This window comes from Leptodactylus fuscus, chromosome 4 (assembly GCF_031893055.1).
Source record: "Leptodactylus fuscus isolate aLepFus1 chromosome 4, aLepFus1.hap2, whole genome shotgun sequence".
Classification (NCBI taxonomy): domain Eukaryota; kingdom Metazoa; phylum Chordata; class Amphibia; order Anura; family Leptodactylidae; genus Leptodactylus; species Leptodactylus fuscus.
The window spans coordinates 219,684,159-219,708,837 of NC_134268.1; the positions used below are offsets into that span (position 1 = coordinate 219,684,159).

At 37.2% G+C, this 24,679-nt stretch overlaps 1 protein-coding gene across 2 annotated transcripts in view; it reads right to left on the minus strand.

The window, feature by feature from the left end:
- CRHR2 (corticotropin releasing hormone receptor 2) overlaps positions 1-24,679 on the minus strand; it is a 206,176-nt gene that overhangs the window by 25,320 nt on the left and 156,177 nt on the right. For both annotated transcript variants that reach the window (XM_075269904.1, XM_075269905.1), the window contains 3 exons: positions 24,226-24,332; positions 15,067-15,184; positions 7,277-7,430 (listed from right to left, as the gene is read on the minus strand). In XM_075269904.1, the coding sequence (XP_075126005.1) occupies positions 7,277-7,430; positions 15,067-15,184; positions 24,226-24,332 (379 nt within the window). The remainder of the gene's footprint in view (positions 1-7,276; positions 7,431-15,066; positions 15,185-24,225; positions 24,333-24,679) is intronic.

Here is a 24,679-nt window from a genome sequence, read left to right on the forward strand (position 1 = left end):
CAGATCTGCCCTGTTACCCTGAAGCCAGGAAATCTTACTTATTTTTTGATGATATATTCTAACACTCTGTTCTGAATATCCGGAGCCAAATCAATTTCCTCTATCTGGTTCCAGCGTGCAGCAGGATCGACCAAATGGATTATTTATTCCTCCTCCTGACCTGTCACATTCATACATTTTCGGGTTTTCGCACTCACTTATTTGATTTGTTGCAAAATTAATTTGATACTTTTGGATCTTTCTCATATAAAGAATCTGTATAGACAATTATAAGAAATCATCAATTCTAATCTATAAATATAAACGTATTCAGTACAGAAGATGTCACTGCAATAATGTATACCATACTGCACCAAGCAAAATACCAACCGCTATACAGCAGAATAGTGAGCGCAGCTCTGGAGTATAATACAGGATAAGTAATGTAATGTATGTACACAGTGACTGTACCAGCAGAATAGTGAGTGCAGCTCTGGAGTATAATACAGGATAAGTAATGTAATGTATGTACACAGTGACTGTACCAGCAGAATAGTGAGCGCAGCTCTGGAGTATAATACAGGATAAGTAATGTAATGTATGTACACAGTGACTGTACCAGCAGAATAGTGAGCGCAGCTCTGGAGTATAATACAGGATAAGTAATGTAATGTATGTACACAGTGACTGCACCAGCAGAATAGTGAGCGCAGCTCTGGGGTATAATACAGGATAAGTAATGTAATGTATGTACACAGTGACTGCACCAGCAGAATAGTGAGCGCAGCTCTGGAGTATAATACAGGATAAGTAATGTAATGTATGTACACAGTGACTGCACCAGCAGAATAGTGAGCGCAGCTCTGGAGTATAATACAGGATAAGTAATGTAATGTATGTACACAGTGACTGTACCAGCAGAATAGAGAGCGCAGCTCTGGAGTATAATACAGGATAAGTAATGTAATGTATGTACACAGTGACTGTACCAGCAGAATAGTGAGCGCAGCTCTGGAGTATAATACAGGATAAGTAATGTAATGTATGTACACAGTGACTGTACCAGCAGAATAGTGAGCGCAGCTCTGGAGTATAATACAGGATAAGTAATGTAATGTATGTACACACTGACTGTACCAGCAGAATAGTGAGCGCAGCTCTGGAGTATAATACAGGATAAGTAATGTAATGTATGTACACAGTGACTGTACCAGCAGAATAGTGAGCGCAGCTCTGGAGTATAATACAGGATAAGTAATGTAATGTATGTACACAGTGACTGTACCAGCAGAATAGTGAGCGCAGCTCTGGAGTATAATACAGGATAAGTAATGTAATGTATGTACACAGTGACTGTACCAGCAGAATAGTGAGCGCAGCTCTGGGGTATAATACAGGATAAGTAATGTAATGTATGTACACAGTGACTGTACCAGCAGATTAGTGAGCGCAGCTCTGGAGTATAATACAGGATAAGTAATGTAATGTATATACACAGTGACTGTACCAGCAGAATAGTGAGCGCAGCTCTGGAGTATAATACAGGATAAGTAATGTAATGTATGTACACAGTGACTGTACCAGCAGAATAGTGAGCGCAGCTCTGGAGTATAATACAGGATAAGTAATGTAATGTATGTACACAGTGACTGCACCAGCAGAATAGTGAGCGCAGCTCTGGAGTATAATACAGGATAAGTAATGTAATGTATGTACACAGTGACTGTACCAGCAGAATAGTCAGCGCAGCTCTGGAGTATAATACAGGATAAGTAATGTAATGTATGTACACAGTGACTGTACCAGCAGAATAGTGAGCGCAGCTCTGGAGTATAATACAGGATAAGTAATGTAATGTATGTACACAGTGACTGCACCAGCAGAATAGTGAGCGCAGCTCTGGAGTATAATACAGGATAAGTAACGTAATGTATGTACACAGTGACTGCACCAGCAGAATAGTGAGCGCAGCTCTGGAGTATAATACAGAATAAGTAACGTAATGTATGTACACAGTGACTGTACCAGCAGAATAGTGAGCGCAGCTCTGGAGTATAATACAGAATAAGTAACGTAATGTATGTACAAAGTGACTGCACCAGCAGAATAGTGAGCGCAGCTCTGGGGTATAATACAGGATAAGTAACGTAATGTATGTACACAGTGACTGTACCAGCAGAATAGTGAGCGCAGCTCTGGAGTATAATACAGGATAAGTAATGTAATGTATGTACACAGTGACTGTACCAGCAGAATAGTGAGCGCAGCTCTGGAGTATAATACAGGATAAGTAATGTAATGTATGTACACAGTGACTGTACCAGCAGAATAGTGAGGGCAGCTCTGGAGTATAATACAGGATAAGTAATGTAATGTATGTACACAGTGACTGTACCAGCAGAATAGTGAGAGCAGCTCTGGAGTATAATACAGGATAAGTAATGTAATGTATGTACACAGTGACTGTACCAGCAGAATAGTGAGCGCAGCTCTGGAGTATAATACAGGATAAGTAATGTAATGTATGTACACAGTGACTGTACCAGCAGAATAGTGAGGGCAGCTCTGGAGTATAATACAGGATAAGTAATGTAATGTATGTACACAGTGACTGCACCAGCAGAATAGTGAGCGCAGCTCTGGAGTATAATACAGGATAAGTAATGTAATGTATGTACACAGTGACTGTACCAGCAGAATAGTGAGCGCAGCTCTGGAGTATAATACAGGATAAGTAATGTAATGTATGTACACAGTGACTGCACCAGCAGAATAGTGAGCGCAGCTCTGGAGTACAATACAGAATGTAACTCAGGAGGATCAGTAACAGTCATATTTGTAGATTATAACCACAAGTGGTTGAAGGTACAGTGAAGTAAATAAGTATGTGACCCCTTGCTGATTTTGTACGTTTGCCCTCTGACAAAGACTTGACCAGTCTATAATTTTAAGGGTTGGTGAATTTTAACAGTGAGTGAGAGAATATCAAAAATAAAATCTAGAAAATCACATTGTAGAAATGTTATAAATCTATATGCATTTTGCAGAGATATAAGTATGTGACCCCTCTTGTTGGTAAATCCCTTGTTGGCCCTCAGCAGTCAGAGGTTTCTTGTAGTTGATGATGAGGTTTGCACAGGTTTAATCCATTACCACATAATGTTACCAATGGTTTTCTTGGTGATTGATCCCAGCTATCTTGAGATCATTACCAAGTTCCCCCCATTGCACCAACACTTGTCTCCTTCTCACCCTGCACAGTCTTCTGGTTTTGTCGCCATTCCAGCCTTGTGCAGGTCGTTGATCTTGTCCCTGACATCCTTAGAAAGTTCTTAGGTCTTGGCCATGTTGTAGAGGTTACAGTGTGACTGATTCATGGAGTCTTATATACAGGTGACAATATAAGAAAGTTTAGGACTGATCCAGCTGGTCTGTAGGAGCCAGAGCTATTAATGGTTGTTGTTGGTGGTGGTGGTGGTGGGGGGTAAATACTTATTTCTCTATGCAAAATGCAAATACATTTATAACATTTATACAATGTGATTTTCTAGATTCTATTTTTGATATTCTAAAATGAGCCGACCCTTAATGTTATAGACTATTCAAGTCTTTGTCAGCGGGGAAACTTACAGAATCAGCGAGGGGTCACATACTTATTTCCTTCGCTCTAGGCTGTAAGGAAACCAATATTGGGAATTTATTCCCCCCTCTACTCCAAAATTCTGGTGAAAGTGACAGTCACATTGCAGAGTTTGGTGACTTCAGGGCCTTCTGATGATCTTTCTATTCCATGACCACCGTTCTCTTCTTCCTTCCTCCATCAGTCGATAGGGTTACGTTCTGTTCTTCGCTGCACCAGCTGCCAGGCGATCTGTTCTCCGAGACCTTCCCGTAGCCTTAGCTGTTAGTGGGGAGACCCCCGCACCCCAGCTGCTGCTCTCACCTCTTATTATATAGAGCTGAGGTTTATGGAACATGTCTCAGAAAGGAACCCAAGCCGATAGAGCCATTCATGATGGGCGGGGGAGGGGGTTTAATGCAGGTTATAGACTAGGATTCATCAGTAGCCAGGTCTATAATACCTCTGTGCTATCCTGAACTCCTCCCTCCTAGCACATAAAAGTAAGTGAACCCCACATTTTTCAATGCTGTAATTACAGATTCCATATTTTTAGATATGATAGAGCCGTGGAGAGGAGTCATGTACCTTAAAGGGAGTGTCACCGGAGCCAGGACACAAGCCCAGCCCTGCAGATAGATAGGTTATGGTCTCCTCAATCAGTGTTGTCGCCTTGTGAATCAGTATGTAGCTCTTTGGTGCAATGGCAGCGTCCTCATTGCTGCAAAGAGCTCATTTGAATATTGAGAAAAATTGCAAAAACCCAAGGCAGCAATTCACATGTTAAAACACTGTATCATTCAGGTAAGCCTAACCTATCTAAGCGCAGGGCTGGGGTGTTATGCTGGGGTCAGGTGTCACACTCCCTTTAAGTGAGTGCACAGTCTTGCACGAGTCTTAGTGCAGTTATATGTCCCGTGCATGTGGCAGGGCTTGTGTTTTTTCCGGTGAACCTGATGTATGGACGGGACAATCACATTTGGCTTAGTGGGATACAGAGTTACTACAATGTATCCAACTGATATAGACCAACAATCCAGGACTGAGGAAGGTCTGTGCAGGCTACTTGGCTAGGCATTCTGTTCATACAATCACTTGCTCAGTGAATCATGCCATATAATGCTCAAGGAGTTACATAACATTGTGATCAATGGATATGACCATATAGTGCTCAAGGAATAACAGAATATAGTGATCAATGTATATAACCATATAGTGCACAAGGAATAACAGAATATAGTGATCAATGTATATAACCATATAGTGCACAAGGAATAACAGAATATAGTGATCAATGTATATAACCATATAGTGCACAAGGAATAACAGAATATAGCAATCAATGTATATCACCATATAGTGCTCAAGGAATAACAGAATATAGCGATCAATGTATATCACCATATAGTGCTCAAGGAATAACAGAATATAGCGATCAATGTATATCACCATATAGTGCTCAAGGAATAACAGAATATAGCGATCAATGTATATCACCATATAGTGCTCAAGGAATAACAGAATGTAGCGATCAATGTATATCACCATATAGTGCACAAGTGATCAATGGATATGACAATGTAGTGCACAAGGAATAACAGAATATAGTGATCAATGGATGTCACCATATAGTGCTCAAGGAATAATAAAACATAGTAAATAAAATATAAATAATTATTGCCTTATAATGCTCAGAGTATAACGCAATATAGTGTTCAAAGGATAAGACATGATATATAGAATCTGATAAATGAATAACACCATACACTATATTTCTCAAAAACTACCACAATAAGTGATCAAGGAATAACATAATATAGTAAATATGATAAATGAATATTGCCATACAATGCTCAAAGAATAACACGATATACTAATATGATAAATGAATAATACCCCACAACAAATAGCACTACGCAGCTCAATGAATAACACAATATAGCGCCAAATAAATAATGCCATACAGTGCTCAAAGAATAACACAATATAGTGCTCAATGTATACCGCCAAATAGTGCTCAAGGAATAACACAATGTTGTGCTGAATGAATGACATAATATATTCGTATAAGAAATTACGCTATACAGTATATTACTCTATTACACTATATAGTATGCAATCTATAATTCCATATAGAACTTAACGAATAATACTATACAATGTGCACAGTGTAGCACTATAGTGTATCCAAAGAATTGTACCGCACAATGGACTAAGAATAAAACTATGAATAACATCATGTAGCAAAAAAATATTATAACATGTACGGTATTACCAAAAGAATTGCTGCATACAATAGCTAAAGTATTGAAGTGCACAGTACTCAAAAATGACAACATATAGTACCCACAGACTAATACCACATATTACCCAAAATAATGCCGCCACAGCTAAAACCTCTACCTGCCTATATTTAACTATGCGATATTCATGGGATCTGTCAAAACAAAGTGAATGTGAGCCTAAAATCTGCTAATTCTATATTATACTGACATACAGTGCCACATGTTACCATGCAGTGCCTAAATAATACTGTCATACTGTGCAAAAAAAGGCATATAGGGCCTAAATAATATCACCAAACGGTGCCTAAGCAAAACCATTATACAGTGACCAAATAATATTTGAAATACTGTGTCCAGAAAGAAACCATCCTATAGTGCACAAATAATACGGCTATACTGTGCCCAAACAAATCATCCTATAGTGGCCAAATAACATTTGCAAAACTATTCCCAAATAAACCATCAGATAGTGCCCAAATAATATTACCGAACTGCCCAAACCATCAGATAGTGCCCAAATAATATTACCGAACTGCCCAAACCATCATATAGTGCCCAAATAATACTGCCAAACCATGCTTAAAAAACCTATCCGTCTGCAAACTACTGGACTACTCTAATCCTACAAATTTGCTGCTGAGGTTGTGCGAGGTTGTAACGCTCTGCTGTTGTCACATTATCATACGACTTGTATTTAATAATAATTTGGTGACTGTGACCCAGCGGATACTACTGCCATATCTCACATACTTGGTGGGCCAGGTATGGTCAGGGCCATGCAATAAGTCCACAGAGGGCAGTACTATTAGGCCAGAGCACAGAGGGGACTCACCAGATTTTGGGACACAGATTTTGGTAACTGGTCTCTAGACCTAATGGTGGCCATACACAAAGCCATTCTGATGGCCAATAAGGCTGCGGTGTAACTAATTGGCCACAAATCGCTTGGTGTATGAACCCCAGAGGAGTGCTCATTGTGACCCTTATCTGGTGGAGAGCCATCAGATTGGCCGAGATGTAGCCATCATCCTTGGTAAGGAAGCTTAGACTAAGGGGTCAGCGTGGAGGTTGTCTCTTATAGGGTAAGTCAGATCTTCTTGATCCTTAAGACCATCCACCTCCTAAGCGCCAGGAAAGTAACATCAGCCAGATCTGATGATGGGGACAGCCATGGGCTAGAATGTAGGACGGGCTACTGGGGTTGCATTGGGTATATTTTTGAAAATTTTCCCTTGTTTCCACAGGGGGTACATGACAGCGGCCCCTTCCCCTAATAGGCCTCACTGAATGTTTTTGGATTTTGGGACCCCCCCCCCCATCTTGAGCATCTTATTACCACGTCCAGTCACCGACACCATAACATAGGCATAACCTAAAACTGGTGGCTACTTACACCATCCTATAAAAAGGAAGACCCACTTGCGCAGTTTGTCGGTGGAGTAGGTCATCACGATGGCGGTGTGCAGGTAGCAGCCCTCCACAAACATCCAGAAAAAGTTGGTGACCACAAAGTAGTTGTAAATCGTTGTGATGCAGCGACACCAAATCTGAAAAACGGAAGAGATAATAAGATATAATATACGGTAATATACGGGAATATAATACACCTGCGACCCCCGACCCCATAAGCCCAGGTGTTATCAGGGGTTCCAGATCCCAGGGACTTGCTATACACCTTTAAGAGCCTGTTATTGGGGGTCTGTAATCATTTTGGGGTCCGATGGAAGGGTTTCTATGTATTAACTATGATTGACATGCTATCGATTGGGGGAGTGTCCAATAGAACTGGGCGGGGCATAAAGGAAACATTTGTTACATTTGTTGCCATTTGTTGTTCTATTCTGTATCCGTGTAATGACTGAGCGAGCGCGGACTGTCACTGCACAGTGAAACCGAGAACATACATCAGGATTGACGTGAAAAGTGATCATCTGTGGGCACAAATATTCTAGAACTGTCAAGTGGGAGGAGACTAATAAAGGAGTAATCACAGTGTCACCTACATATGGTATAAAAAAACAATAACAAGGGTGGAAATCAATCCCAATATACCGTATAGTCTGCTTTATGTATGTACTGATCTCATGTTACATTGTATATTATACTCTAGTTACATCCAAAGCTGCAGGTATGATGTTAGCTTTCACTTAAAGGGCTGGAACACCCGTGACCATCTTTACATTGGCTCTCTAATAGACATCTCCAACACAGCCATGTAAAAACCAGATACTTAAATACTTACAGAATTGGCAAACATCAGCCTATTATTAGGCTTGGTGGCCAGAGTAAAAACTGCAGGATTTAGAACCTTTTGAAAACCCTGTGGGCGCAGGAGGGGGCAGCCCTAATATTTGGGTATATAATATAATATTATGGCTACACCCCACCCTGCAGGATAGACGCTGCTTTTTTTCACCCCATCTAGATTTTTCCGTCGCCCTCTCCTGCGGCGTCTCGCTTTATGGCGCTGTCCTTGCGGTTTTCTTCTCTCCTATTATCCGTTTTATCTATTATCTACCGCTAACCATCCCATAATAGAGGTCACACATGTCGCTGCGCAGCCATAGTGCGAGGAGACAAATCAGCTCTGAATGAGGGTGACTAAGACAGGACGCAACGGAGGAGGCTCAGGGCGAGATGAGGCCAAGAAATAAGGAGCAATTATAAGACACAGATTTCTGAGATCAGTGAAGGGCGCGCAAGAGGTCACCTGAGGTCACACAGGAGAGACAAGACTTACCCCAAGGAGGAAGAAAGAAAGAACAGATAAAAGCAAAACTGACACCGCCCGAGCCAAGGAGTACAAGACATATAGCGGGATATCAGGACCTAGAAAAGTATGCTCTATGGTACGGAGAAAGCAGCAGAAGACTGGCCGGGGCTTTGGATGTGAATGGAGCAGAAATCACTTATATACAGGACTGTAAATTATCATTTCAGGGCCCGACTTGTCTAGGCCGATCCATGTACGCAGCTCTGGAGGGGCTTCTGACCCCTAGAAACTCACAGCCACCTGGGTCGGCACTTAGGGCTTCATTCACACACGTTGCAGTTTTGCAGTATGATGGTGAGATCAATGGGCTGTAGCCAGGATTACAAGAATCTCAGCAAACGTTGCGACACGTGAATATACCTTTACTTATAGATGTGAAAGCAGCGGCCTGGCTATAAATGGTGGACGGTTGCAGGCGCCGATTGTTGCGTGCGGTCGAGAACCGTAGGGTCACATGGTGGGAATGCTGAACATGAGGGTTTGCAACGTAAGAGGGGCAGCACAGATTTTATGTGTGTCCCCTATACCTCTAGGGAGTGGTAACTGGTACGAGACTGAACAAGACTGCAGCAATTCAAGGCGAGATCATGAGCCAAAAACATGCACTGAACTATGAAAGGTCCCGTGCACAGCACCCCATATAGATGCCATGCACTGAAACCCATAAAGGTCCAGTGCACTGCACCCCAGAAAGGTCCCATGCAGTGCACCCCATATAGATCCCATGCAGTGCACTCCATAAAGGTGCCGTGCAGTGCACTACTAAAAGTCATGTGCACTGCACCCCACATAGATGCCATGCACTGAATCCCATAAAGGTGCCGTGCACTGCACCCGATAAAGGTCCTGTGCAGTGCACTACTGAAGGTCCCGTGCAGTGCACCCCATATAGATCCCATGCACTGAACGCCATAAAGGTCCAATGCAATGCACCCCATAAAAATCCTGAGCACTGCACCCCATAACGGTGCCGTGCACTGCACTACTAAGGGTCCCATGCACTGAACCCCATAAAGGTCCAGTACACTGCACTACTAGAGGACCCATGCACCCCATAAAGGTCTTGTGCACTGCACCCCATAAAGGTCCTGTTCACTGCACCCCTTAAAGGTCCCGTGCACTGCACTACTAGAGGTTCCATGCAATGCATTTCATAAAAGTCCCATGCAATGAACCCCATAAAAATCCTGTGCACACGTGATCTAAATACTCCAAGATCTGGAAAACTCTGGAGTACAATACACACCTCCTGCAGATCTGCAGCACATTTCAACTCTCGGGTCAATATCAGATTTTTTTTCTCCCCCTATGGCGTTTGGATGGATTTGGAAATCTCCGCTCTGCTGTGTCTATAATACGTTGCAAATAATGACATCATATCGGCCTCCTCCGGACGTGTCCTCGGGGTCTATTCACATGTCACAGTTATGGTGAGGAGACAAGAGGAGGAGGAGCCCTGACAAAGGGACAATGACTCCGAGAGTGACTCAGAAGACTGCAAATGTATTAAGCTTGAGATGGAAACAGCTCAGATTGCAAACCTCAGAGCTGAAATCCTTTGCTTGTGTCTTCAATGACTGTACCAGCAGAATAGTGAGCGCAGTTCTGGAGTATAATACAGCATAAGTAATGTAATGTATGTACACAGTGACTGTACCAGCAGAATAGTGAGCGCAGCTCTGGAGTATAATACAGGATAAGTAATGTAATGTATGTACACAGTGACTGCACCAACAGAATAGTGAGCGCAGCTCCAGAGAATAATACAGGATAAGTAATGTAATGTATGTACACAGTGACTGTACCAGCAGAATAGTGAGCGCAGCTCTGGAGTATAATACAGGATAAGTAATGTAATGTATGTACACAGTGACTGTACCAGCAGAATAGTGAGCGCAGCTCTGGAGTATAATACAGGATAAGTAATGTAATGTATGTACACAGTGACTGCACCAACAGAATAGTGAGCGCAGCTCCAGAGAATAATACAGGATAAGTAATGTAATGTATGTACACAGTGACTGCACCAACAGAATAGTGAGCGCAGCTCTGGAGTATAATACAGGATAAGTAATGTAATGTATGTACACAGTGACTGCACCAACAGAATAGTGAGCGCAGCTCCGGAGAATAATACAGGATAAGTAATGTAATGTATGTACACAGTGACTGTACCAGCAGAATAGTGAGCGCAGCTCTGGAGTATAATACAGGATAAGTAATGTAATGTATGTACACAGTGACTGTACCAGCAGAATAGTGAGTGCAGCTCTGGAGTATAATACAGGATAAGTAATGTAATGTATGTACACAGTGACTGCACCAGCAGAATAGTGAGTGCAGCTCTGGAGTATAATACAGGATAAGTAATGTAATGTATGTACACAGTGACTGCACCAGCAGAATAGTGAGCGCAGCTCTGGAGTATAATACAGGATAAGTAATGTAATGTATGTACACAGTGACTGTACCAGCAGAATAGTGAGCGCAGCTCTGGAGTATAATACAGGATAAGTAATGTATGTATACAGTGACTGCACCAGCAGAATAGTGAGTGCAGCTCTGGGGTATAATACAGGATAAGTAATGTAATGTATGAACACAGTGACTGCACCAGCAGAATAGTGAGCGCAGCTCTGGAGTATAATACAGGATAAGTAATGTAATGTAGGTACACAGTGACTGTACCAGCAGAATAGTGAGCGCAGCTCTGGAGTATAATACAGGATACGTAATGTATGTATACAGTGACTGCACCAGCAGAATAGTGAGTGCAGCTCTGCAGTATAATACAGGATAAGTAATGTAACGTATGTACACAGTGACTGCACCAGCAGAATAGTGAGCGCAGCTCTGGAGTATAATACAGGATAAATAATGTAATGTATGTACACAGTGACTGTACCAGCAGAATAGTGAGCGCAGCTCTGGAGTATAATACAAGATAAGTAATGTATGTATACAGTGACTGCACCAGCAGAATAGTGAGTGCAGCTCTGGGGTATAATACAGGATAAGTAATGTAATGTTTGTACACAGTGACTGCACCAGCAGAATAGTGAGCGCAGCTCTGGAGTATAATACAGGATAAGTAATGTATGTATACAGTGACTGCACCAGCAGAATAGTGAGTGCAGCTCTGGGGTATAATACAGGATAAGTAATGTAATGTTTGTACACAGTGACTGCACCAGCAGAATAGTGAGCGCAGCTCTGGAGTATAATACAGGATAAGTAATGTAATGTATGTACACAGTGACTGCACCAGCAGAATAGTGAGTGCAGCTATGCAGTATAATACAGGATAAGTAATGTAATGTATGTACACAGTGACTGCACCAGCAGAACAGTGAGTGCAGCTCTGGAGTATGATACAGAATAAGTAATGTAATGTATGTACACAGTGAGTGCACCAGCAGAATAGTGAGCACAGGTCTGGAGTATAATACAGGAAAAGTAATGTAATGTATGTACACAGTGACTGTACTAGCAGAATAGTGAGCGCAGCTCTGGAGTGTAATACAGGATAAGTAATATAATGTATGTGCACAGTGACTGCACCAGCAGAATAGTGAGTGCAGCTCTGGAGTATAATACAGGATAAGCAATGTAATGTATGTGCACAGTGACTGCACCAGCAGAATAATGAGCGCAGCTCTGGAGTATAATACAGGATAAGTAATGTAATGTATGTGCACAGTGACTGTACCAGCAGAATAGTGAGCGCAGCTCTGGAGTATAATACAGGATAAGTAATGTAATGTATGTACACAGTGACTGTACCAGCAGAATAGTGAGCGCAGCTCTGGAGTATAATACAGGATAAGTAATGTAATGTATGTACACAGTGACTGTACCAGCAGAATAGTGAGCGCAGCTCTGGAGTATAATACAAGATAAGTAATGTAATGTATGTACACAGTGAGTGCACCAGCAGAATAGTGAGCGCAGCTCTGGAGTATAATACAGGATAAGTAATGTAATGTATGTTCACAGTGACTGTACCAGCAGAACAGTGAGCGCAGCTCTGGGGTATAATACAGGATAAGTAATGTAATGTATGGACACAGTGACTGTACCAGCAGAATAGTGAGCGCAGCTCTGGAGTATAATACAGGATAAGTAATGTAATGTATGTACACAGTGACTGCACCAGCAGAACAGTGAGTGCAGCTCTGGAGTATAATACAGGATAAGTAATGTAATGTATGTACACAGTGACTGTACCAGCAGAACAGTGAGCGCAGCTCTGGAGTATAATACAGGATAAGTAATGTAATGTATGGACACAGTGACTGTACCAGCAGAATAGTGAGCGCAGCTCTGGAGTATAATACAGGATAAGTAATGTAATGTATGTACACAGTGACTGTACCAGCAGAATAGTGAGCGCAGCTCTGGAGTATAATAAAGGATAAGTAATGTAATGTATGTACACAGTGACTGCACCAGCAGAATAGTGAGCGCAGCTCTAGAGTATAATACAAGATAAGTAATGTAATGTATGTACACAGTGACTGCACCAGCAGTATAGTGAGCGCAGCTCTGGGGTATAATACAGGATAAGTAATGTAATGTATGTACACAGTGACTGTACCAGCAGAATAGTGAGCGCAGCTCTGGAGTATAATACAAGATAAGTAATGTAATGTATGTACACAGTGAGTGCACCAGCAGAATAGTGAGCGCAGCTCTGGAGTATAATACAGGATAAGTAATGTAATGTATGTTCACAGTGACTGTACCAGCAGAACAGTGAGCGCAGCTCTGGGGTATAATACAGGATAAGTAATGTAATGTATGGACACAGTGACTGTACCAGCAGAACAGTGAGCGCAGCTCTGGGGTATAATACAGGATAAGTAATGTAATGTATGTACACAGTGACTGTACCAGCAGAATAGTGAGCGCAGCTCTGGAGTATAATACAGGATAAGTAATGTAATGTATGTACACAGTGACTGTACCAGCAGAATAGTGAGCGCAGCTCTGGAGTATAATACAAGATAAGTAATGTAATGTATGTACACAGTGAGTGCACCAGCAGAATAGTGAGCGCAGCTCTGGAGTATAATACAGGATAAGTAATGTAATGTATGTTCACAGTGACTGTACCAGCAGAACAGTGAGCGCAGCTCTGGGGTATAATACAGGATAAGTAATGTAATGTATGGACACAGTGACTGTACCAGCAGAACAGTGAGCGCAGCTCTGGAGTATAATACAGGATAAGTAATGTAATGTATGGACACAGTAACTGTACCAGCAGAATAATGAGCGCAGCTCTGGGGTATAATACAGGATAAGTAATGTAATGTATGTACACAGTGACTGTACCAGCAGAATAGTGGGCGCAGCTCTGGAGTATAATACAGGATAAGTAATGTAATGTATGTACACAGTGACTGTACCAGCAGAATAGTGAGCGCAGCTCTGGAGTATAATACAGGATAAGTAATGTAATGTATGTACACAGTGACTGTACCAGCAGAATAGTGAGCGCAGCTCTGGAGTATAATACAAGATAAGTAATGTAATGTATGTACACAGTGAGTGCACCAGCAGAATAGTGAGCGCAGCTCTGGAGTATAATACAGGATAAGTAATGTAATGTATGTTCACAGTGACTGTACCAGCAGAACAGTGAGCGCAGCTCTGGGGTATAATACAGGATAAGTAATGTAATGTATGGACACAGTGACTGTACCAGCAGAACAGTGAGCGCAGCTCTGGAGTATAATACAGGATAAGTAATGTAATGTATGGACACAGTAACTGTACCAGCAGAATAATGAGCGCAGCTCTGGGGTATAATACAGGATAAGTAATGTAATGTATGTACACAGTGACTGTACCAGCAGAATAGTGGGCGCAGCTCTGGAGTATAATACAGGATAAGTAATGTAATGTATGTACACAGTGACTGTACCAGCAGAATAGTGAGCGCAGCTCTGGAGTATAATACAAGATAAGTAATGTAATGTATGTACACAGTGAGTGCACCAGCAGAATAGTGAGCGCAGCTCTGGAGTATAATACAGGATAAGTAATGTAATGTATGTTCACAGTGACTGTACCAGCAGAACAGTGAGCGCAGCTCTGGAGTATAATACAGGATAAGTAATGTAATGTATGTACACAGTGACTGTACCAGCAGAATAGTGAGCGCAGCTCTGGGGTATAATACAGGATAAGTAATGTAATGTATGTACACAGTGACTGTACCAGCAGAATAGTGAGCGCAGCTCTGGAGTATAATACAGGATAAGTAATGTAATGTATGTACACAGTGACTGTACCAGCAGAATAGTGAGCGCAGCTCTGGAGTATAAAGCAAATCAAAGAAAGCAAGTAATATGAAAAGAAAATATTCAATGAGGATATTCGATGGACATCTCGCATAACTGTACCTCATTCTGCTCATGAATGTTGTGGTCGATCATTTGTAATAGGAACCACATGATGTTTCTCAAGATGAAGGTTGTAATTAAATTCCAATGAATGATATTCCGAAGGCATCTTATACTCCTAGAGAGAGAGGTGAGAAAATTCATTAAAAACAAATTTGGATCTCAGTGACAGTGATCTGAAAACAAAAAACATACAAGTTATGCATTTTTCTACTGCTCAAATAGATAGACACTGTAATAGAGTAGTATAATTCTTGTACATAGGAGCAGTATTATAGTAGTTATATTCTTGTACATAGGAGGTAGTATTATAGTAGTTATATTCTTGTACATAGGAGTAGTATTATAGTAGTTATATTCTTGTACATAGGAGCAGTATTATAGTAGTTATATTCTTGTACATAGGAGCAGTATTATAGTAGTTACATTCTTGTACATAGGAGCAGTATTATAGCAGTTATATTCTCATACATAGGAGCAGTATTATAGTAGTTATATTCTTGTACATAGGAGGTAGTATTATAGTAGTTATATTCTTGTACATAGGAGTAGTATTATAGTAGTTATATTCTTGTACATAGGAGCAGTATTATAGTAGTTATTTTCTTGTACATAGGAGGTAGTATTATAGTAGTTATATTCTTGTACATAGGAGCAGTATTATAGTAGTTATATTCTTGTACATAGGAGCAGTATTATAGTAGTTATATTCTTGTACATAGGAGGTAGTATTACAGTAGTTATATTCTTGTACATAGGAGCAGTATTATAGCAGTTATATTCTTGTACATAGGAGGTAGTATTACAGTAGTTATATTCTTGTACATAGGAGTAGTATTATAGTAGTTATATTCTTGTACATAGGAGTATTATAGTAGTTATATTCTTGTACATAGGAGTAGTATTATAGTAGTTACATTCTTGTACATAGGAGTAGTATTATAGCAGTTATATTCTCATACATAGGAGCAGTATTATAGTAGTTATATTCTTGTACATAGGAGGTAGTATTATAGTAGTTATATTCTTGTACATAGGAGGTAGTATTATAGTAGTTATATTCTTGTACATTGGAGCAGTATTATAGTAGTTATATTCTTGTACATAGGAGGTAGTATTATAGTAGTTATATTCTTGTACATAGGAGCAGTATTATAGTAGTTATATTCTTGTACATAGAAGCAGTATTATAGTAGTTATATTCTTGTACATAGGAGGTAGTATTACAGTAGTTATATTCTTGTACATAGGAGCAGTATTATAGCAGTTATATTCTTGTACATAGGAGGTAGTATTACAGTAGTTATATTCTTGTACATAGGAGTAGTATTATAGTAGTTATATTCTTGTACATAGGAGTAGTATTATAGTAGTTATATTCTTGTACATAGGAGTATTATAGTAGTTATATTCTTGTACATAGGAGTAGTATTATAGTAGTTACATTCTTGTACATAGGAGTAGTATTATAGCAGTTATATTCTCATACATAGGAGCAGTATTATAGTAGTTATATTCTTGTACATAGGAGGTAGTATTATAGTAGTTATATTCTTGTACATAGGAGTAGTATTATAGTAGTTATATTCTTGTACATAGGAGCAGTATTATAGTAGTTATTTTCTTGTACATAGGAGGTAGTATTATAGTAGTTATATTCTTGTACATAGGAGCAGTATTATAGTAGTTATATTCTTGTACACAGGAGCAGTATTATAGTAGTTATATTCTTGTACATAGGAGGTAGTATTACAGTAGTTATATTCTTGTACATAGGAGCAGTATTATAGCAGTTATTGTCTTGTACATAGGAGGTAGTATTATAGTATTTATATTCTTGTACATAGGAGTAGTATTATAGTAGTTACATTCTTGTACATAGGAGTAGTATTATAGTAGTTATATTCGTGTACGTAGGAGTAGTATTATAGTAGTTATATTCTTGTACATAGGAGCAGTATTATAGTAGTTATATTCTTGTACATAGGAGGTAGTATTATAGTAGTTATATTCTTGTACATAGGAGGTAGTATGACAGTAGTTATATTTTTGTACATAGGAGCAGTATTATAGTAGTTATTTTCTTGTACAAAGGAGGTAGTATTATAGTATTTATATTCTTGTACATAGGAGTAGTATTATAGTAGTTATATTCTTGTACATAGGAGCAGTATTATAGTAGTTATATTCTTGTACATAGGAGTAGTATTATAGTAGTTATATTCTTGAACATAGGAGCAGTATTATAGTAGTTATATTCTTGTACATAGGAGGTAGTATTATAGTAGTTATATTCTTGTACATTGGAGCAGTATTATAGTAGTTATATTCTTGTACATAGGAGGTAGTATTATAGTAGTTATATTCTTGTACATAGGAGCAGTATTATAGTAGTTATATTCTTGTACATAGGAGGTAGTATTACAGTAGTTATATTCTTGTACATAGGAGCAGTATTATAGCAGTTATTTTCTTGTACATAGGAGGTAGTATACATAGGAGGTAGTATTATAGTATTTATATTCTTGTACATAGGAGGTAGTATTATAGTAGTTATATTCTTGTACATAGGAGTAGTATTATAGTAGTTATATTCTTGTACATAGGAGCAGTATTATAGTAGTTATATTCTTGTACATAGGAGGTAGTATTATAGTAGTTATATTCTTGTACATAGGAGTAGTATTATAGTAGTTATATTCTTGTACATAGGAGCAGTATTATAGTAGTTATATTCTTGTACATAGGAGCAGTATTATAGTAGTTACATTCTTGTACATAGGAGCAGTATTATAGCAGTTATATTCTCATACATAGGAGCAGTATTATAGTAGTTATATTCTTGTACATAGGAGGTAGTATTATAGTAGTTATATTCTTGTACATAGGAGTAGTATTATAGTAGTTATATTCTTGTACATAGGAGCAGTATTATAGTAGTTATTTTCTTGTACATAGGAGGTAGTATTATAGTAGTTATATTCTTGTACATAGGAGCAGTATTATAGTAGTTATATTCTTGTACATAGGAGCAGTATTATAGTAGTTATATTCTTGTACATAGGAGGTAGTATTACAGTAGTTATATTCTTGTACATAGGAGCAGTATTATAGCAGTTATATTCTTGTACATAGGAGGTAGTATTACAGTAGTTATATTCTTGTACATAGGAGTAGTATTATAGTAGTTATATTCTTGTACATAGGAGTAGTATTATAGTAGTTATATTCTTGTACATAGGAGTATTATAGTAGTTATATTCTTGTACATAGGAGTAGTATTATAGTAGTTACATTCTTGTACATAGGAGTAGTATTATAGCAGTTATATTCTCATACATAGGAGCAGTATTATAGTAGTTATATTCTTGTACATAGGAGGTAGTATTATAGTAGTTATATTCTTGTACATAGGAGTAGTATTATAGTAGTTATATTCTTGTACATAGGAGCAGTATTATAGTAGTTATTTTCTTGTACATAGGAGGTAGTATTATAGTAGTTATATTCTTGTACATAGGAGCAGTATTATAGTAGTTATATTCTTGTACATAGGAGCAGTATTATAGTAGTTATATTCTTGTACATAGGAGGTAGTATTACAGTAGTTATATTCTTGTACATAGGAGCAGTATTATAGCAGTTATTTTCTTGTACATAGGAGGTAGTATTATAGTATTTATATTCTTGTACATAGGAGTAGTATTATAGTAGTTACATTCTTGTACATAGGAGTAGTATTATAGTAGTTATATTCGTGTACGTAGGAGTAGTATTATAGTAGTTATATTCTTGTACATAGGAGCAGTATTATAGTAGTTATATTCTTGTACATAGGAGGTAGTATTATAGTAGTTATATTCTTGTACATAGGAGGTAGTATGACAGTAGTTATATTTTTGTACATAGGAGCAGTATTATAGTAGTTATTTTCTTGTACAAAGGAGGTAGTATTATAGTATTTATATTCTTGTACATAGGAGTAGTATTATAGTAGTTATATTCTTGTACATAGGAGCAGTATTATAGTAGTTATATTCTTGTACATAGGAGTAGTATTATAGTAGTTATATTCTTGAACATAGGAGCAGTATTATAGTAGTTATATTCTTGTACATAGGAGGTAGTATTATAGTAGTTATATTCTTGTACATTGGAGCAGTATTATAGTAGTTATATTCTTGTACATAGGAGGTAGTATTATAGTAGTTATATTCTTGTACATAGGAGCAGTATTATAGTAGTTATATTCTTGTACATAGGAGGTAGTATTACAGTAGTTATATTCTTGTACATAGGAGCAGTATTATAGCAGTTATTTTCTTGTACATAGGAGGTAGTATACATAGGAGGTAGTATTATAGTATTTATATTCTTGTACATAGGAGGTAGTATTATAGTAGTTATATTCTTGTACATAGGAGTAGTATTATAGTAGTTATATTCTTGTACATAGGAGGTAGTATTATAGTAGTTATATTCTTGTACATAGGAGGTAGTATTATAGTATTTATATTCTTGTACATAGGAGTAGTATTATAGTAGTTATTTTCTTGTACATAGGAGGTAGTATTATAGTAGTTATATTCTTGTACATAGGAGTAGTTTTATAGTAGTTATATTCTTGTACATAGGAGGTAGTATTATAGCATTTATATTCTTGTACATAGGAGTAGTATTATAGTAGTTATTTTCTTGTACATAGGAGGTAGTATTATAGTAGTTATATTCTTGTACATAGGAGTAGTTTTATAGTAGTTATATTCTTGTACATAGGAGGTAGTTTTATAGTAGTTATATTCTTGTACATAGGAGGTAGTATTATAGTAGTTATATTCTTGTACATAGGAGCAGTATTATAGTAGTTATATTCTTGTACATAGGAGGTAGTATTACAGTAGTTATATTCTTGTACATAGGAGCAGTATTATAGTATTTATATTCCTGTACATAGGAGTAGTATTATAGTAGTTATTTTCTTGTACATAGGAGGTAGTATTATAGTAGTTATATTCTTGTACATAGGAGTAGTATTATAGTAGTTATATTCTTGTATATAGGAGTAGTATTATAGTAGTTATATTCTTGTACATAGGAGTAGTATTATAGTAGTTATATTCTTGTATATAGGAGCAGTATTATAGTAGTTATATTCTTGTATATAGGAGGTAGTATTATAGTAGTTATATTCTTGTACATAGGAGTAGTATTATAGTAGTTATATTCTTGTATATAGGAGCAGTATTATAGTAGTTATATTCTTGTACATAGGAGTAGTATTATAGTAGTTATATTCTTGTACATAGGAGCAGTATTACAGTAGTTATATTATTGTACATAGGAGTAGTATTATAGTAGTTATTTTCTTGTACATAGGAGTAGTATTATAGTAGTTATATTCTTGTATATAGGAGGTAGTATTATAGTAGTTATATTCTTGTACATAGGAGTAGTATTTTAGTAGTTATATTCTTGTATATAGGAGCAGTATTATAGTAGTTATATTCTTGTATATAGGAGGTAGTATTATAGTAGTTATATTCTTGTACATAGGAGCAGTATTATAGTAGTTATATTCTTGTACACAGGAGCAGTATTATAGTAGTTATATTCTTGTACATAGGGGCAGTATTATAGTAGTTATATTCTTGTACATAGGAGTAGTATTATAGTAGTTATATTCTTGTACATAGGAGTAGTATTATAGTACTTATATTCTTGTACATAGGAGTAGTATTATAGTACTTATATTCTTGTACATAGGAGTATTATTATAGTACTTATATTCTTGTACATAGGAGTAGTATTATAGTAGTTATATTCTTGTACATAGGAGTAGTATTATAGTAGTTATATTCTTGTACATAGGAGTAGTATTATAGTAGTTATATTCTTGTACATAGGAGTAGTATTATAGTAGTTATATTCTTGTATATAGGAGCAGTATTATAGTAGTTATATTCTTGTATATAGGAGGTAGTATTATAGTAGTTATATTCTTGTACATAGGAGTAGTATTATAGTAGTTATATTCTTGTATATAGGAGCAGTATTATAGTAGTTATATTCTTGTACATAGGAGTAGTATTATAGTAGTTATATTCTTGTACATAGGAGTAGTATTATAGTAGTTATATTCTTGTATATAGGAGCAGTATTATAGTAGTTATATTCTTGTATATAGGAGGTAGTATTATAGTAGTTATATTCTTGTACATAGGAGCAGTATTATAGTAGTTATATTCTTGTACACAGGAGCAGTATTATAGTAGTTATATTCTTGTACATAGGGGCAGTATTATAGTAGTTATATTCTTGTACATAGGAGTAGTATTATAGTAGTTATATTCTTGTACATAGGAGTAGTATTATAGTACTTATATTCTTGTACATAGGAGTAGTATTATAGTACTTATATTCTTGTACATAGGAGTATTATTATAGTACTTATATTCTTGTACATAGGAGTAGTATTATAGTAGTTATATTCTTGTACATAGGAGTAGTATTATAGTAGTTATATTCTTGTACATAGGAGTAGTATTATAGTAGTTATATTCTTGTACATAGGAGTAGTATTATAGTAGTTATATTCTTGTATATAGGAGCAGTATTATAGTAGTTATATTCTTGTATATAGGAGGTAGTATTATAGTAGTTATATTCTTGTACATAGGAGTAGTATTATAGTAGTTATATTCTTGTATATAGGAGCAGTATTATAGTAGTTATATTCTTGTACATAGGAGTAGTATTATAGTAGTTATATTCTTGTACATAGGAGCAGTATTACAGTAGTTATATTATTGTACATAGGAGTAGTATTATAGTAGTTATTTTCTTGTACATAGGAGTAGTATTATAGTAGTTATATTCTTGTATATAGGAGGTAGTATTATAGTAGTTATATTCTTGTACATAGGAGTAGTATTATAGTAGTTATATTCTTGTATATAGGAGCAGTATTATAGTAGTTATATTCTTGTATATAGGAGGTAGTATTATAGTAGTTATATTCTTGTACATAGGAGCAGTATTATAGTAGTTATATTCTTGTACACAGGAGCAGTATTATAGTAGTTATATTCTTGTACATAGGGGCAGTATTATAGTAGTTATATTCTTGTACATAGGAGTAGTATTATAGTAGTTATATTCTTGTACATAGGAGTAGTATTATAGTAGTTATATTCTTGTACATAGGAGCAGTATTATAGTACTTATATTCTTGTACATAGGAGTAGTATTATAGTACTTATATTCTTGTACATAGGAGTAGTATTATAGTAGTTATATTCTTGTACATAGGAGGTAATATTATAGTAGTTATATTCTTGTACATAGGGGCAGTATTATAGTAGTTATATTCTTGTACATAGGAGTAGTATTATAGTAGTTATATTCTTGTACATAGGAGTAGTATTATAGTAGTTATATTCTTGTACATAGGAGCAGTATTATAGTACTTATATTCTTGTACATAGGAGTAGTATTATAGTACTTATATTCTTGTACATAGGAGTAGTATTATAGTAGTTATATTCTTGTACATAGGAGGTAATATTATAGTAGTTATATTCTTGTACATAGGAGTAGTATTATAGTAGTTATATTCTTGTACATAGTAGTATTATAGTAGTTATATTCTTGTACATAGGAGCAGTATTATAGTAGTTATATTCTTGTACATAGGAGTAGTATTATAGTAGTTATATTCTTGTACATAGGAGTAGTATTATAGTAGTTATATTCTTGTACATAGGAGTAGTATTATAGTAGTTATATTCTTGTACATAGTAGTATTATAGTAGTTATATTCTTGTACATAGGAGTAGTATTATAGTAGTTATATTCTTGTACATAGGAGGCAGTATTATAGTAGTTATATACTTGTACATAGGAGCAGTATTATAGTAGTTATATTCTTGTACATAGGAGCAGTATTATAGTAGTTATATTCTTGTACATAGGAGTAGTATTATAGTAGTTATATTCTTGTACATAGGAGGTAGTATTATAGTAGTTATATTCTTGTACATAGGAGCAGTATTATAGTAGTTATATACTTGTACATAGGAGCAGTATTATAGTAGTTATATACTCGTACATATGAGCAGTATTATATTAGGTATAACATGGAGCACTGTTAGGGGGTGTTTAATTATTTCCTTTTTGACTCTTCTAACAAGAATATTGTATACGGGATTCTGGCAGATTATATAGAACACTTCCTCGCTATATGTTGTCATTTTCCTGCGGTTAGCTCTGGCTCTGACAACTTCTTCTCTCGTTTGCTCCTTATACATTTCCCTGACATCAGACGTCTCTTTGATCCTCGCCATCAGCCGTCCTGTAAACGTTCTGCTCTCAGCCTGTTTTACTCTGTTCTGCTTCTTGTCTCTGAACTTTTTAAGCTTCTTTTAAAGTGAAGAAGATTGAGAACTACATTTGATCTTTGCTGGTGCGTTGTTGGTCTTGATGCTTTCTTGTATGTTCCTTTCCATTCTGAGGTTTTTTAAAGGGACCTTCTGTGTATTAAAGGGATTGTTCACCTGTTCCCACCATAATGACCCAGCCCTGCAGATAGATAGGTTAGGTTCATAAAACTGTTTTCCTCTTGTGAATTGCGGCCTCCGTTGCTGAGATATCGCCTTTTTTCTAATATGCAAATGATCTTTTTGGAGCAACAAAGGGGCGGCCATTGCTCCAAAGAGGTAATTTTCATATTGTCAGATACGGCCATTTATCAGTATGTAGAGCTGTGACTTATAAGGGGAAAACACAGTTTGATTCGGATGACCATAACCTATCTATGTGGGGGCTGGGCTGACATGCTGACACTCCCTTTAAAAAAAATCACTGCTATTAAAGACATTGTCTCACAGAAATGATCCTGTTTGCTTTTTTCTGGCCTGGCTCTCAGGATGATTAACTGATGTAACTCATAGCGACCCCTACAGGGGAATATTAGTATTACATCATGGAATACCAAGAGTTAGGACAGGTAAAGGGTCCATGGCCTTAAGTGACTGACCCAGATCTCTCGCCATTCGCCCCATGACTTCACTGCAATCAGATTATTTGCTCATCTCCAGGATAATGACCAAGTTCTTCCTCCTTATCCCAATAATGAAGAACATGAAGATGATAGAAACTTACCTTAGACACAAAAAGAGCAGGAAGGCGATGACCAGCGCCAGGACGGAGATGCAGTGTCCCAGGTAGTTGATGATGAGGGCGATCTTATAATGCATGTCATACTTCCGCTGGAGACAAGAAGAAGATTACATTAGGCCGAGGCTCCTCAGTACAGGACGGATAATCTGGTTAGGGAGCAGTAATTATAATCCCGGCCTGCAGGATAATCTCATCACAGTGGATACCGGTTATTTTGGGATGAGCGATCTCTATGGGCACCGAGACTATTTACTGCAGAATTAATAGACGATATTATCGCAGACTAAATCAGCGCCAGGTGCACAGCCTGGAACCTCACCAAAATCTACCGAGTGTATGAGATACAGAACTGACCATCACCCACATGTAGACCAGTATACCAAGAGGGATAACACGTGTCATATACAGTAACAAGATAGTGAGCGCAGCTCTGGGG